Here is a 12,819-nt window from a genome sequence, read left to right on the forward strand (position 1 = left end):
TTCTACATTTTTGATAAAAAAAATGCTCTTTTGATTGTATTTTTCTGTAAAGGATAGGATTTAACTATTTAGTTTGCTTATACGGTTGTGTGGTAATGAAACAAATAGCTAAAATTGAACGTAAATACAACGTCTATGTACGCAACACGCTCGTCGTGACTCCGTGTATTATTATTTGACAAGCAACAAATGCGTCAATTTTAGACTAATCCTCTATATAATTAATTGCGAATTATGAAGCACCTCCATGCTCTTCCATATACACTACAAGCGTTAATGTACTCACACATATCCAGAACAATTTTGTTTAACAATCCGAGGTAAGAACCAATTCACTAAATACATTAGATAAATTTACTATATAATCGAATAAATATTTGAGAAATATAATATGTGTCGGTTTTGATAAATATTCATACGAATGTATACGATATAATGATTAGTCCTCTGCCTTATGAATACATAATAAAATACAAATATATCAATACAATATTATGGCATAAATGATGAACATTTGATTTAGAGATATTACTTAGACCCACAAGTTATATAATATTCATTGTTAGAAAAGCGAATAACTCAATATATATAATAAATAAAACCTCCATACATTGATTATAATATTAGCAGCCGCATGAAAATAAATTGCGTATTGTAACGACATAATCTTATCGATCTTTGCCATTTAATTCAATTATTCAAGAAGACAATTTTAAACTAAACTCTAGATAAGAAATTACTACAGGTGCAGGTTAAGGGCTATAAAAGGGTGACTACGAACAAATCATTATTACCGATTAATTATAAACTACCTATAGACCTTACCCAACAGTAAAATAAATGTAAATACATATAGAGTTACCACTATCTCTAGTTTTAACTGAATCTCTTAGATGATTTTATCAATAAAACCTATCCATAAAAAATTTACGTAATTACGTAAAATTTGAACATACTGACCAAAACTTCTTTGCCAATTTATTTCACAAAATAATTGTCTTTATCACATTCAGCCCTAATTTTTCGAATTTTTTAAACACTACATTTTTTACAATATATTAAATTGATAATAATATGCTAAATTCGGCATGAGATCGATAAGAGAACGTCCTACGACAGGAGCGAAGTAGCGAAGTGACCAATAGGGGAGTGCACTCACCGTCCGCGTTCGCGTCCTCTTGCGTGTAACAAAGCATGAAAGCTGGAACAAAACCGGTTACCCGTTTTTATACATGTACATTTACAATTTTTTCGTTCATTATAGTTTAATTTATTACTATACTAGCTTTCCGCCTGTGGCTTTGCCCGCGTTTTTAAAGAAAAACCCGCATAGTTCCCGTCCCGTGGGATTTCCTGGATAAAACCTAGCCTATGTTGCTCAGTCAAGATGCAGCTTTCTAATGGTGAAAGAATTTTTGAAATCGGTCCAGTAGTTTATGCGTGAAAACCATACATACATACATAATAACAAACCTTTCCTCTTTATAATATGAGTATAGATTGTGTCTAGTTTTGGGTAGAAAAATACAATTTGACATTTAATTCATTATTTGTTAAACTATTGGTGGTGTTTCTACCCTATTATTTTAGAACTGATATTGATGAAAGTAATCAAGAAATTTGTGCTATGCTAGAAATTTTTTTTTCCTACAATTCTGCTTCTAAAGCTGTCACAATTTTTTCTATAATATTATCGTTTTCACTTTCAAAAACTTTTCTATTTACAAATTTTGTCACACCCACAAAATCAATTTTATTTAGTTTATTCTTAATATTAATTTTCGATACTTTATCCAAAGCGTGCGGCATATATTACAGTGATATATCAGAGCTGGTACTTACGCTCTTGGTCCGAGCCATCTTCAGACTTGCCGTCCTCCCGACTCTTCATGAAGGGGAACTTTCTGCTGAACGATAGCGTTTTCTTTTTCCTTTCGAGCGTGGATTGACTCTGGAATTTTATTATTCTTCGTTATTAGTTATTCTGTCGTTAAAACAATTAAAAAAGAGCGTCTGTGCCAAGCACACTTGTCAGAAGCGAAACTTCTTTGGCAAGATTCAAAGATAAAATTGTCGTCTCAAGCGGCCTTTAAATTTAACAGTCAACGAGCCTAAAGCAGTTTCACTTCAAAGTTCAAAAATTCAAGCTGGAAAAAGTATATATTTTATAGGTTTTAGATCATTATTCGACTGTAAGCCTTATTATAGAATAGTGTTTTACAAAATAAATGTGTAGGATGAAAGTTCAATTATACATAATTATACCTATCGGTTCAGATTAAATCCGCTTCTATTATTAATCAGGTATAAGAGCATACAATATGTGGAAGCCTAATTACAGTCTAGATTCAAACTTGACACTAATATTAAACCTAATAGCATAAATGCAATAATACTAATAACAAGGCCTTGACTTGATTTACACGCACCTGTATTGAGTGTGTTCTCCACTGAATTCCCTTTTTTGTTTATATATTTTATTTAATCCTACTTATATTATTTATGCAAACATTTGTGAGTATGGACAGGTTTTTGTTACTCATTCACTAAAAAAACTACACAGGACAGATTTGGTAAGCACATGAGCTAGAGTTATATGCACTTGATTTTGCCTGCGGGTTCGTCCGCGGGTGTAACCGCGAGACAACTTATCAAAGAAGTTTCACTTCTGAGACGTGTACTAGGCATATAGTTTTATTTCTTAGCGTAACGGATCACGTAATGTAAAAACTTCCAATAAAGGATTTATTTGATGTAAAACATACCGTAGACACAGGCGTCCCTTGTCCCTGGAACTTGACTTGTCGATCTCTTGCCCTCTGCTTGCGTTCCCAGCGTCGTTTCGAAGGTATTATGCCGATTGCTTCCGGATCTGTGCTGTCTAGCCGCCTGCTTGTTGATAGCAATGTTAATATATAGGTTAGTTAAAGGGTTAATAGTTTTTTAATTACAATAAATGTATATAAGAGGAAGTGTTAGTCACATTATTTATAATTCAAGAAATGCTGAACCAATTTTTATAATAACTGATAAAATTAAAATAGAAATGAAAAATAACACAGTAGTCAATAATGAAGTACTATAGACGAAACTATCTTACAAAACCAATTTAGTTCGATGACTACATACTTGTAGTACTTAAAACAAATTGTATTTGTAAAAATATTCTATAAATATTCTATTAGATTATGATTAATTATTTCTAAAGATACACAATCAAACTATTAATAAAAACTTATTTATAGAAATTGTTAATCATATTACCACTATCCTGATAGCAGATGCTACTCTATTCATTCATTGTTAGCTTAATTACATTAAGGAAATATTGAATAACATAGACTTGTATTTTGAATATAATATGTAAAATTAAGTAATAATACGTTAATCTTAATTAATGGTTGTATATTACATAAATGCAAGTTTGTGAGGATAGATGTATATATGTTTATTACTCTTTCACGAAAAAAAACGTCTCGACGGCTTTGGATGAAACTTAACAGTTATATAGGTTAACAATCACACATCAGAACAACACATGAGCTAAAGAAATAGATTTTGCCGGTATAGCTAGTTAGTTACAATAATAATTATAAAATGAAATACCTGGCTTGCCACCACTCGTCGTCCGACGCGTTGGTGACATGCAGAATGTCACCATATCGGAACGGCAAGCCTCTTGAGGGAAGCCCGTCATCTCGTATGGGATCATAGTCAAATAGCGCTCTGAAATATTTATAAAATAATTATAATTTCGCACATATTTTGTTATAATTAAAATTTTGCTTATACGCAATTTTGCAGAAGTACTATTTATATTATCACAATGTGAATAGCTTCTCGCAATAACCGTAAGTTGTCTTCAAAATATTATGTCAATACTTAAATAAAAATTAAGCCTACGTTTTTGGACTGCATACTTACGTGCCATTTAACTAGGTGACTTTCTCTTAGTAGAAAGTAAGTCAGCTTACTACAAGGCTCATTAAAGCAATGGCAAACATTATATAACTTAATAATAAATAGAGAATAATTTAATTAATTATAATAAAAATAGAGATACATACCTTACATAGAGCGATCGTTTTTGTGACGTTCGCAACAGCGTGTGGTGTTGTTTTAATTCATTAATACGAGCTTCGAATTTGTTGTATTCCTGTGGCCTGTACACTACAGTTAACTTTACATTTTGTCCCGTACTCTGTAAAAAGGAGAGTAAATGAATAAAGATATCACGATATTATACAACTCGTAGGTTCAATTTAATTATAGGTAACACTGTCAAGATCCACTGAAGTAGCTAAGAAAAATTAAAGTTTTTGAACAATAGAATTGATTTGTTGTGAATAAAATAATAGTAAAAAACTATTTTTTACTTTTAAATACCTAGTTAAAACCTAAAAAAATACTTATAGTTTTTACATATTTATGCACAATGTTGAAGCATTATGCACAAAACGGTGCCTTGGTTAAACTCAATTTTCTAGCACTCAAGGTTTACATGGTATTATCTTATTAAGCAAGGTGGAAAGTAAATACTTTAGCAAGAATTTTAACCGCTCATTTACGAATGGAATTCCAAACACATTGAATTATTCATGAGAATTTGAAGCAAGTCCATAAATAATAAACACATTATTTGCCACGTAAATTTCGAAACTGATAACTATCAAAAGCGTAGGTTTTACACACACACGTACATAATAAAAAAAAAATCACGAATTTAACTATGTTAATGGGTAATCAGAGTAAATTCACTCACACAGTCGCCTCCGTGCATATCGCGTGACTAATACTGACCAAATACGTATTGTTATAAGCGATGGCAATCGATTATGACGCAATGCGTAAAGAGGTATTTACATATGGTTTCTTTAAATGACAAATATGATTTATGAATTATTTATAGCTCATACATGACATGTAAACAAGTTTTTTTAAACGTCCATTTAATATGTTAATGTTATTATAGGTGTGTACTGTTAGTTTTGCGCATTTGACTATATGATCTGTTGGTTAACGGTAATGCGGAATTAAGATAACTGTTTTAATATCTTGGCATCTATCTAATAGATATATTATTTGCTTAAGAGCACAAGTTAAGGAAATCTTTTTTCATACTCTATTTAATTAAATAGCATAGATAATTTATATGTAAATATATTTTTTGTAACATTTAATCCTGACCATTAATTATGTATAATGTTTACATATCTCTTCAAGTTTTTTAATATAATTATATATGTGTTGTTTTTTTTTTCTGCAATTTTTTTTTCAATATTATATTTTTTATTTAAATATATGATCTATGTACATATGAACAAAATCAATTTCTAAAACTAAATCAATTAAAAAAAATCCAACGATAAACCTGTATGAACAAGCCCTTACCTTGAGCGCCTTAGCCACTTGCTCGTGCGTAGCATGCGTAATGTCGTTGACAGTTTGCAAGCGATCTCCGTTGCGTAGTTGCCCTAAACGGTTTGCGGAGCCCTCAGCTAGCAAGGGCCCTAATCAACAAACCAATGTGCAAAAGCCCTTACCTTGAGTTCCTGAGCAATTTGCTCGTGCGTAGCATGCTTAATGTCTTTATCGTTGATAGTTTGTAAGCGATCTCCGCGCCGAATCTAATCAACCAACGAATGTACACAAGCTTACCTTCAGCGCCTTAGCCGCCTGTTCGTGCGTCGCATGCGTTATATCCGTATCGTTAACCGCTAGCAAGCGATCGCCCCTCCTCAGTTGCCCCGAGCGCTCCGCGGGGCCCCCCGCGAGGAGGAACGACACGTATATCCCGTGGCCGTCCTCCCCGCCGACGATGTTGAAGCCGAGCCCCTGGGGCCCCTTCTCGAGCTCCACCACGCGGGGCTCCTCCGCGGGCCCGTCCGTCGCGTCCTCGCGCCGCAGCGAGTTGCTCGTGCTCGATGTGGGACACGCTGCAATGATGTTTTCGTTTACAAATTGTGTAAAGGAAGCCGTTCCTTTACACAATTTGTAAATGCACGCGCGTATTTGAAGTTTCTAACGTCGTTCTTTAACAATAACACTGTACAAGCAGGATTTACGGCCAGCTTCGTAACTCCGAGTAACTAACAATTTAATATAAAATTTAATGATGACAAAAATACCATTTATGAAAAATATAGGTGAAAGAAACAAACAATGAAAAGTAAGTAGGTACATACAACAAAAAGTATACTAATAATAGTATATTAAAGTATAAACTTTTGATGCAAATATAAGCAAACAATAATTGCATAAGTGAAAAATTTGCATCAGTCAGAGTGGATACGTTTTTTTCCTATTTTCTAACCACGCCAATGCAGCAAACAATTTGCACTATCTTACTTAAGATCTTTTAAAATCAAATACTTACGAGTATTCGCCCTAGACGTTCTTGGCGATGGTTGACCGTGCCTTGGTCCAGGAACTAACACCAGCAGTACTCTCTCTCCAGACGCTTTCAACGCAGCAACTGCGTCTTCGTGCGTCACGTTGTCGAGGTTCACGTCGCCTTTCTGAGAATTGAACAAGGATAAGTGTATTGTCATTTAGTTTATATTACATACATAAAGAAGAAGATTTGCTCTTTTAAATGTTAATAAAACGTTAACAAAAACTTCGTAAGTTAATTGGAAAACGTATTTCAATAAAAGGAAGCTTCATTACTATAGACATGTGGTTATAATATGTTTTTTAAATTTTTATCTCAGTTAAATATGTCAAGAACAGGTTAAGCCCGGGTGAATATCTAGTTTTAATTTTCAGACATTTTACACACACCCTTGTCACAAGACTTGCATTATTGGATAAATACAACAAATATTCAACTCCAAAGCTTCTCTTGGCCAAGGAAAATGTGATTTATTGAAGGTAGACTCTACAAATAAAGTCTGCCTTCAATAAATCCTACATGAATATTCACAAGACAGTGAAACAGATAGAGATATGCATATTCACAAGAACATTTCAAGTATTGTTAACAATGTAGATAGTAAGGTTATCTTTCAAAGCCCATTTCAAAATCCTTAAATTCAATATAAGGTTTTACCTTCAATTAACATTTGCATACATTAAAATAATACAAATAAGAAACAATGTGAATCAGAAACATCTAGTATCTGTTTTTAAAATATGTTTGTTCCTTATGTAAAGGTCATAATAACAATGATCACTGAAATAACTCACTAATAATAAAAACATCAATGAAATAATTTGTCATGTTTTTGCAGATAAACATGAAATATATTTCAATGGTAATCAACATTTGGATTTATATTATAAGTTAAATACTTTGCATCTTTTAAAATAAAATAAAATTGTAATTACTATAAGTTCCGTCCACTAAGAAAAATTTATTGTTGTGAATAATATAATACTTACAGATGTATTCTTGACCATTAACAGTTTATCGCCGACCCTCAATCTGCCGTCTCTATGCGCCGCTCCACCAGCCATTATTTTAGTGACATATATCCCATTGTCTCCAGGTATGTGTTGGTTGCCAAGACCACCCGCTATGCTGAATCCCAATCCAGCACCACCCTTAACCAATTCAATTTCCACTGCCTCCTCTTTATTAGATATTTGTGACACGCTCAAAAGGTCCTCCGTCCCTCGACGTTTTACTTTCTGTGAAAGAAAAATTTATTAGTGTGTGCATCGCTTTAACCATTCTCAATTTGAATGCAAACTGACTTACCAGTCGCACCGTGCTGCCAGCCTTTTTTAACGCGTCTACTGCTTCTGCATGCGTCACATTCTCCACATTTGTGTCGTTAACCTAAACACATCGCAAAAATTATACCAGAGGTTACTATGAAATATGTACAATAGATAACATTTTTTGCTGTATTGTACTATTGTTAAATGATAATGATGGCACAAGTGCTAATTTGTGATTTAATTAAAAATTGTACCAGTTAGCTGTAGATGTAAAATTATTACTGGAATATTATATTCAACTTCAATAAAACATAGAAATTAATTTTATAGCCTGTTGAAGCATTTGGAACATGATTATAATCCTACAAAGTTATCTATATAATTATATTATTATCTATAATGAAGTTTAACTGAAAGTATTCATTTGCTTGAAATTTTTTTTTTGCATTGGATAGTGGATTTATCAATGTTATATGACATCACAAGTACCACCTGCACCAGTGGAAGCTCCAGAGAAGCAATGAAAAATGTATCAAAAATTTTGCTTTTAAAAACAGACATAGTTGCAAGGTTCAGCTTATTTATTGATAAAACTAGTGTATAACAGAAAGATCAATTTATCTAGTTAAAAAGCAAAAATAATCTTACTTGTAATATAGCATCATTAATTTGTAATTGGCTAGCTGCAGCGGCTCCACCAGGAATGAGCTTAGTGACGTAAATATGTGGATCTTCAGCTACGTGGGGATTGTCTGAGCCACCAGCAATACTGAACCCAAGGCCAGCACCACCCGCTCGGGAAAGCACTACAGTTAAGTACTGATAGCCATCATCACCCATCACTGCACCACCTTCGATACCATTTACCTGTAACTTTTGTAGAAACCAAATTAATCAAAATTAGTCAATGTTTTAAATATTAATTAAATACAAGAAAGTGGGATTATTCATTAACAGTACAATAAAAACTGTTATTTATACCTCGTATTGGAATGTATGTAAACAATTATTAAAAATGTTATATCTTATAACACACTGATTCATACTAATTGGGAGCCAAACAAAACAAGATGTTTCTTGATTGATATTTAGCCAGTCTAATTTATACCATCAATTGAAAGCATGCTAAGTGATCAAACCATTTAACGCAAATTACTTTGGACTCAGTATTGATAAAGAATTAAATACTTCAATAAGAATTTATTATATTTAAAACATAACACTAACTAACAATTTGTTAAACCTAGTATTTTCCTTACATGATAATTATAATATGATATAATTGACATATGAAGTTATGTTTATATTTACCTGCTTCATTTCTGGTGTTGTAACATGAGCCTGCAAGGAAATCAGTCAATGTCATAAATATTGTAAACAAATACAGTATTGCATACCATGGCAACACTTGGTCTTACAAGTTGCATGTTACTGATCAATAATTATTATTAGTATTAGTTGAATTAACACAAAAACATGTATGTAATTAATAAATTACTAATTATTATGTATCACTAACATTTTAATTATAAGGATAATAATTTGGCTGTATTTACAAAATTATAATAACCAAGTTATGAATTACTTTATTATAATAATTTTTACATAAATATACTATTATACATCATATTCTATTACATTATCACCTATATCAGTTATGTAAAACACATTATCAGATGAATTTTTTAAACTTATGGTTTCCAAAAGATTGGCTGATTATGATAGTTGAATAACAAGCTAAGACATTAAATTTGGTATTACAATACCATGTAGTGATGTTGAAGGCATGGTATTTGAATTAACTCACATCACATTAGTTGTGAAGTGAACGTCTATCTAATACACTTCACTGTGAGCTTTATCTATTAGCATATACATGTGAATTTAATTGATATAGTATGAGCATTGTGAATAAATAAATATAGTATTTTTCATGGCCAACTGTAGTACCATAAGTTAACTCACCGTGTCAAGATTAAATAAAGATGAAACTTTTCGAAGGAATCCATTATGGGTTTTTTTCTTCCGTCTTTCAGTCATTTTGTTGACCAAGTGTGCATAGCCCTCAGAACTTCAATTTTATTGCACTACAATATGTACACTGCATGCATTGTTAGTTACACACTTGTGACTGCAGTCAGCATCTTACTGGACGCTCTTCGACATGCACCATTTTCTACCTAGAACCCAGTTCTAACTTACACCAAAAATAAATCGTTTAAGTACACCTCTGCCTAATTATAATCCAGCATTTGTTCGAAATCCCTCTGCATAAGCTGGTTATCATGTTAGCTCACTTTAAATTACACCAATCCTTATCTAAGTATTATAATACGAGCCGAGCCCTTTTTTGATAGTGATTTTTATTAGGATGTATGCATTTATAGTTAATTGAGTGTTACCAACTTGTGTTCCATGAGGATGGTATGAATGTCAAAGCGATGAAATTAATTAGAATGTCCGTGTTACGTTATTTACGTGCATGAGATACAACTTTGGTAACATTGAAGAATTGAATGAATTATCTAGCTAGTAACAGCGATTGTTACAAGCAAACTATCTTAGAAGTTGCATTAGTCTCACCAAATGTTTGAAAACGTTCCCAAATTATCAAGAAATTACTAAATGTTTAAAAATAGATTAGTGTACATTATATATGGCCTTACTTGAGACGGGTACGAAATAACAGCAGTAGTGTGAATGTCAAAATTTTATGTGCAATAACATTTCACTGGATATTCATTTACGTGCAGTATTCAGGAATTTTAGTTGATGTAGCGTTCACACAACATTGGCACAGTTGTGAAGTTTAACACCACAAATCCACAGATCGAAGAAACGTTAGTGTACATATCGTTGAAAACTAGAACTGTATTGTAGGTTATAAATAGTACTACGAGACGCGAAACACCGCCGTTACCGACCACTTGTTGTAGTTCGGCTACTTCTACGTAGGTACTTCTACCTCTCCATTTTTCCAGAAGATGGCGCTAAAGACAAAATTCATATGACGCTTCTGAGAACTCTGACTTCTGCCTGTGTGCTCGCGCCGTTATTTTTACAAAACGTCACTCGAGGCAATGCCATTGCAATGCCACTAAAAAATACTAAACCAAAAAATAAGTGACAATCAATAATAACATGTAATAATTGTATGATAAGATTTTACGTGTGTTAAGTGTGTTAAATATACCGAAATCGCTAGACTAATTTTGACATTTTTTTAGCATACCAGACAAATTTGCGCTTGGTTTGAATTTAGGTACCATCTAGGTACTCAATATTACCTATTGGCCGCTGTACATGGCTAGAGTAAATGGTAGTCTCTACGTCTTATTTATTATACTAGACACCATTGGTAATGTAGATTGTAGAGTATGTGTAGAGTACTAAAATTTGGTAGAGTAACGCCGTGGGTAAGTTTAAAGTTACTCTACCACTTAGCTTTCCCCACTCCAGTGGTTCTGATTATCTAATATATAAAAATCAATGCCACTTTTCGTTGTAATTCCATAACTCGAGAACGGCTGAACCGATTTCGATAATTCTTTTTTTATTATATTCCTTGAAGTACGAGGATGGTTCTTATGTAGAGAAAACGTTAATATGTACCACGGGCGAAGCCGGGGCGGACCGCTAGTTATATCATATAATATATTATTATATCATATAATCAGTGACGGATTAAGACTACTAGATGCCCTAAGCAATCCATGCCTGTGGGCCCCCCATCCGTATGTCAACTAGAATCGGTCTTTAAACCTTTACCGTCTAAAAACATTACTTTTTTTTGTAAAATAAGATGATGAGATGTAACGTACTTTAGAAGTGGAGTAGGTGCGACAATAATAAAAACCAAAGCATAATTTATTTATTTATTGAAATGCGCCTTGCGGCTTTTCCGAGCATTGAATTCACGCAAGATAGCATAATATTAACGTCTAACGTTTTTAACATATCGGACTCTATGTACAATATCTATAAATTATCGAGCCTTTCTTGTATCATCTTTATCCTTTTTCATTTTTTAAGGGCCCATGGACCGAAATTCATGTTTCTAAATCATGTTATTTTCAGAGAAATCATCATATTTAAAATCCTAAAAAAATATATAGTACAGATAAACGTTTGATCTAGTGGAATTTTTGGATAGAAACACAATATTAAATATTTAACTCGATAAAAAAAAAATCAGAAGTAGCATCGATTTTGAAAGCATTTTCAGTTTTATGCGAATTAGGGAAACGCTATTTTTATGAAAATTTTACATTTCATTTACTAATCAGGTTTTACAGTGAAATTTTTGGATAGATTTATAATTTAGCCCCTATTTTTTTTTATATAAAATATAATACGTAATATGCGACTCGCGCGCACCACGCCAGTGCCGCCAAAGTCCAACCGGACGCCATCGAGGGAGGACCTGTGCTAGTTTTGCTCCCGACCACGTTGTAGTCGCCGCTCGTATAATTAGAACCGAGCGGCAAGTAGGTACAACGGCGAGCACGCCACAATATAAATAAATCAGTAGTTTGATTTTATTACCTATCCTAGGATTGTAGGTGTAAATAAATTAACTTCTTATTCTATACTATTAAACGAGCAATATTTGAATATTTATATATTTGTTTGTAAATACAGTGTGGAAATTTTCGATGGGCCCTGGGTGAAAGTACCAGAAATACTAGGAGATAGCAAATTTTGCTGAAAGGAAACATTCCTTTATTTTTAAAAAGAAATAGAACTGCATTCAAAGATTTTCAAAAATTCATTTTCTTCGACCGGGAATCGAAAGAACTAAAAATGTAAAAAAATAAAATTTTCTATTTTATTCTTCAAATCAACACAAGTTTCATATTACAATAATTATTTGTAAATTTAAAATTATGTTTTAAAAATTACCTTGCCTGAGATCCTCTTTTTTATAGGAATAGCGATTAGCGGCAAAGTTTTGAAGTACTAGTAGGAAGACTATTATGATGTTGGTTGATCTGTATGAGTATGACAAATATTATTTTTATGAAACAACAATCCAAGATGGCGCCGACGAAAATTTGACTTTTTTTCGTGATGGGTGTCATTTTCATGGTTTTTGGGGTAGCTATTAACGAATATGAGGTCAAAACTATAATCCAAGATGGCGCCGACGAAAAT

General features: G+C 32.8%; 1 protein-coding gene across 9 annotated transcripts in view; it reads right to left on the minus strand.

Moving 5' to 3' along the window:
- Positions 1-12,819, minus strand: part of LOC123694096 (disks large 1 tumor suppressor protein) — a 30,145-nt gene that overhangs the window by 5,114 nt on the left and 12,212 nt on the right. For 4 of the 9 annotated variants that reach the window (XM_045639399.1, XM_045639397.1, XM_045639405.1 and 1 more), the window contains exons 6-16: positions 8,977-9,006; positions 8,314-8,538; positions 7,703-7,783; positions 7,384-7,632; positions 6,377-6,518; positions 5,659-5,936; positions 4,068-4,201; positions 3,607-3,726; positions 2,766-2,892; positions 1,843-1,951; positions 1,160-1,201 (exon numbers count right to left, since the gene is read on the minus strand). In XM_045639399.1, the coding sequence (XP_045495355.1) occupies positions 1,160-1,201; positions 1,843-1,951; positions 2,766-2,892; positions 3,607-3,726; positions 4,068-4,201; positions 5,659-5,936; positions 6,377-6,518; positions 7,384-7,632; positions 7,703-7,783; positions 8,314-8,538; positions 8,977-9,006 (1,537 nt within the window). Of the gene's footprint in view, positions 1-1,159; positions 1,202-1,842; positions 1,952-2,765; positions 2,893-3,606; positions 3,727-4,067; positions 4,202-5,658; positions 5,937-6,376; positions 6,519-7,383; positions 7,633-7,702; positions 7,784-8,313; positions 8,539-8,976; positions 9,007-9,630; positions 9,846-10,248; positions 10,303-10,331; positions 10,629-12,819 lie in introns of those variants that run through there. The other 5 variants (XM_045639406.1, XM_045639401.1, XM_045639402.1 and 2 more) reach the window with 4 other exon arrangements.

This window comes from Colias croceus, chromosome 8 (assembly GCF_905220415.1).
Source record: "Colias croceus chromosome 8, ilColCroc2.1".
NCBI lineage: Eukaryota > Metazoa > Arthropoda > Insecta > Lepidoptera > Pieridae > Colias > Colias croceus.